Below are 4555 nucleotides of genomic sequence, written 5' to 3' on the forward strand. Positions count from 1 at the left end.
GTAAACGCGAGTTTGATTGTTTTGTGTCAATGTCAAATGTTGTTTGGGAGTTTGTTCTAACATTAGTGCAATACCGGTTTGACTTGTGTTTAGTTATTTTTTTCAAACAAACAAATCAATTGATCTTGTCAAACAGACAAATTAGAGCATGTATCAATTTGTACCTCTATTAAATGTTTTTTTTTTTTTTTTTTGAAAAGCAAATATTATTACCACCACACGAAATACAAATAGGAGAAGCAGTTCCACAAAATGGAGCAACTATCAAACACGAAGGCTAACAAAAAACATAGTGGTTGCAAAGAGGGCAACCTAGCCTATCCCCAACGAAAATTAAAACACTACTAACAAGCTGACATGGTTACAAAATATTGAAATAAACATCCGAATTCGAAAGCCACGAAAGCCATTCGATCTTTTTCCTTTGTGATCTCCAAGAAATCCATTCGAACGACTTAGTTTGTATCTCATTTAAAATCATCGGTGCATTCCAATTTTTACCTTGAAACACCATCATGTTGCGATTCTTCCAAATGAGATATAAACTTATCCACTTTAGAGCTTGCCAAATTGATTCACCCGCACTTGTCATCGACGAAGGGCCTTTGTTACTCACCAAATCCGAAATGTTTGAACACACGAACACATTTGAACCCCACCATTTGAAAATTCTAAGCCATATATCTTGAACCCGAGTACATGAAAGTGCAATGTGATCCACCGACTCCAAATCGTCATCGCAAATGGGACACCTCACACTATGCAAATCGACTCCTCTCTTGTCTAATTCCATTTTAACAGCTATCCTTTTAAGCATTAATCTCCAAATGAAAATTTCAATCTTTTTAGGAACAAGATTGTTTCTTAACGTACCATGTTGCCTCGAAAATGGACCAAGAACCTTTTCATCTATGAGAGTTGACAGTTTTTTTACCGTGAACACCCCATTAGATGATAAGTTCCATCTCCATTTGTCACCTGAGTTGCATCTTCGATTAACAGTGGCCAGCAAACTGATAAGATTCGCCAATTCGTCCGAAGTTCTTCCTGTTGGTGATCGAGTCCAATTCCATGAAAAATCCGACGCATCCGAACAGACCTGTAACCTATCTTTGATTGTAGCCTCTTTATTTGACTCAAGCTGAAAGATTCTTGGAAAAAGAATACATAACTTATCGCTCCCAATCCAGTGCTCTTTCCAAAATAAAGTTGAGCCGCCATCTCTAATCGTCTTGATGAAAGAGTATTTGAAAGGAACTTGCAATTCGTCAATGGAAGTACCTGTTACAATTATGTTTCGCCAAACACTTGAGGGTAAAGAGTGAGTGTGATCACTCTCCACCATCAAGCCACCACATGAACCATAAATACTTTTAATAATTTTCACCCAAAGGGAGTTTGTTTCGGTTTTAAACCTCCACCACCATTTTCCCAATAGGGCGAAATTTTTACTTTTCAAGGATCCGATATTTAAACCCCCCTTCCCGAAAGAATTTATAGTATTTTCCCATTTAACCCATGATATTTTTGAACCCGAACCCGAACCCGCCCAAAAGAAATTTTTTCTCACACTCTCGAGAAATTTCAACACACTTGACGGAGCACGAAATAGCGAAAAGTAATACAACGGAAGACTATTTAGAACCGATTTAATTAAGGTTAATCTTCCTCCAAAAGACAACGATCGCATTTTCCAGTTTGAAAGCCTTGACTTGAATTTATCGATTACCGGCATCCATTCTTTTGATTTTGTCATTTTTGCACCAATGGGTAAGCCTAAGTAAATGAATGGGAGAGTTCCAACTTTGCAACCCATTATCTTGGCCATTATATTTATTTCCGAATTGTCAACCCCAACACCGAAAAGAAAACTTTTTTGAAAGTTGACTTTCAATCCCGAAGATAATTCAAAACATTTGAGAAGATTTCTTAGGTTAAGAACGTTTGCCCTTCCCCAATCTCCAAAAAAGATTGTGTCGTCTGCATATTGGAGATGGGATATGAGAACTCTATCTTTCCCGACCTCTACACCTTTAAATAAACCTTTATCAACCGCCGCCTTTGAAAGAATGTTTAATCCTTCCGCTGCGATAATGAAAAGAAAAGGCGATAGTGGATCGCCCTGACGCACCCCTCTTTCTAGAGAAAATTCGCTAGTGGGAGATCCATTAATCAGAATGGATATCGACGCCGATTTAAGACAACATGAAATCCAATTAATCCACTTTTTTCCAAATCCCATGCTATGCATAACTTCAAAAAGAAAATTCCAATTGAGACTATCAAAAGCCTTTTCAAAATCTACCTTGAAAATGACCCCTTTTTTACGTGAGTATTTAATATGGTCGAGGGTCTCGTTTGCAATTAAAACTCCATCGAGAATGAAAATATCTTTTAAGAATGCGCTTTGCTCGGATCCTACAATAGAAGGGAGAACTTTTCTTAAACGGTTTGAGAGAATTTTGGCCACGATTTTGTAGTAGCTACCTATCAAGCTTATCGGACGATAGTCACCTAATCCAATTGGGTCGGTCTTTTTTGGGATTAAAGATACAAAAGATGCATTACACCCTCTCGATATTTCTCCTTTTTCCCAAAACCACGAGATTGCATCTATTAAATCTTGTTTGATAACCTTCCAGAATTTTTTGAAGAAACGCATATTGAACCCATCGGGTCCTGGTGCTTTTGTGCTTCCACAATCATTAACCGCTTCTAGAATTTCTTCCTCAAGGAAAGGATTTTCTAAGGCAGAAGAGTCAGCTATTGAAATGGAGGGATAAAGGAGATCCTCCATCGAAGGCCTTTCATTGTCGGGTTCTTCAAATAGTTTTTTAAAATGAACGAAAGCTTCTTTTTTAATACTTTCTGGATCATCTTTCCAAATACCGTTAATAGTTAGCCCCCGAATGTTGCACTTGTTGTATTTGTTTCGAATAAGTGCATGGAAGAATTTGGTATTCTCGTCGCCCTCTAAAGCCCACCGAACTCTAGCCTTTTGTTTTATCATGCTTGTTTTGATTCTATCCTTTTCCATCCATGTTTTCCTCGCTTTTTTCCAAGTCTCAAGATCGCTATTATTTAGAGGAGAATGTTCAGCTTTCGTCTCAAGATTAGATGCAATACCCTTGTAAGTCTCAATTTCCTTATCAATATTACCAAATTTGTCATGACTCCAATCTTTTAAAATACCTTTGACCCGTTTGAGTTTATTCATGAATCGACAGTCCATCCTTGGCCCATTGTTGACAGGTTCCAACCAACATTCTGTAACGATCTTTTCGCATTCAACATCGTCCAACCACGCATCAAAGACTTTGAAAGGTTTCGGACCGAAGTTTTTATCATCATCTTTTAATAGAATCGGACAATGGTCGGATTTGGTTCTATCCATTATAATAGCAGACAGGTTATCCCATAGATCCAAAAAAATTTCGTTTACTAAGAAACGATCAATTTTGCTATACTTTATGCCATCGTCACTAACCCTAGTAAACAACCTACCACCCAGCGGAATATCTATGAGGTTACTTGAAGCGATGAAATCATTGAAACGTCTTGCCCTACTCTCAACAAAAACACAATTGAGCCATTCGGATTGATCCCTAACCTCATTAAAATCCCCACAACAAACCCAAGCTTCATCACGACATCCTATTAAATAAGCTAACGAATCCCATAACCTTTGTTTTTTTGTATCATCGTGTGGTCCATAAATATTAACAATATTCATGATCATACCAGTAGCTTTCCATTTACCACGAATCCCAATGACCCTATCCATTGCAATAATGTCAATTGCCTCGAAGTCTAACTTATCCCAAATAAGGAGTTGCCCTCCCGATTTCCCTATCATTTCTTGTTGAATAAATTCACAGTCACCCGACCCCCATAATGATTGAACCCACTGAATGTTTACTGTATGAAGTTTAGTCTCTTGAATTGCCAAAAAAGTAGGCCTTACTGAACAAATAATACGTTTTGTTTCGCCAAATTTGCTATCTTTCCCGACCCCAAAACCCCTAATATTATATGAAAGTAACTTCATTAATAATTAAATAAAGAGGCGAAGGAAAACAGTACCAGTCAGGATTAGGGTTTTTGTGGCTTCTTTTGCCACTTTAACCCTAATTGACACCCATACTCATAAACGTGATCATAATTGATTGAGACATTAGAAGTTGAATTCCCATTTGCTGCGTCACTTCTCATACTCGAATTGGATTTCGTTCTCAAACTGGAAATAGACTTCCTTGAATTGACCCTTTTACTCGGTGTATTCTGAACTTTGATGTCATTTGCACATGAACTGCACTTCGACCGCAATGTTTCCTTTTCTGAGATCTTGTTTCTTGCAACATTCTTAAGGTTCATCATTCTAGAAGATGACTTCCACTTACGTATAGAGGACCAGCAGCAGTCATTTTTGTTTTTATCTGAAGGTTTTGGTTTTGATTTGGTGTTATCTTTCTTATCTTTCTTATGGTTATGAGTCTGATTGATTTTGGGTTTGCGTACAGGAGGTTCTGCCGATTGGTTTTTGAAATTGGGCTTT

General features: G+C 37.6%; 1 protein-coding gene across 1 annotated transcript; it reads right to left on the bottom strand.

The window, feature by feature from the left end:
- Positions 1–2807: 2807 nt before the first annotated feature.
- LOC139848433 (uncharacterized) lies at positions 2808–4048 on the bottom strand. Its single transcript, XM_071838167.1, has 2 exons — positions 2919–4048; positions 2808–2820 (listed from the first exon to the last, which is right to left on the bottom strand). The coding sequence occupies exons 1-2, from the start codon at positions 4046–4048 to the stop codon at positions 2808–2810; spliced, it is 1143 nt and encodes a 380-aa protein (XP_071694268.1).
- Between the last annotated feature and the right edge of the window lie 507 nt (positions 4049–4555).

This window comes from Rutidosis leptorrhynchoides, chromosome 5 (genome assembly GCF_046630445.1).
Source record: "Rutidosis leptorrhynchoides isolate AG116_Rl617_1_P2 chromosome 5, CSIRO_AGI_Rlap_v1, whole genome shotgun sequence".
In the NCBI taxonomy this organism is placed as follows: Eukaryota; Viridiplantae; Streptophyta; class Magnoliopsida; order Asterales; family Asteraceae; genus Rutidosis; species Rutidosis leptorrhynchoides.

Coding starts and splice junctions, on each gene's coding strand:
- LOC139848433 (XM_071838167.1), bottom strand. CDS start 4,048: ATGAAGTTACTTTCATATAATATTAGGGGTTTTGGGGTCGGGAAAGAT.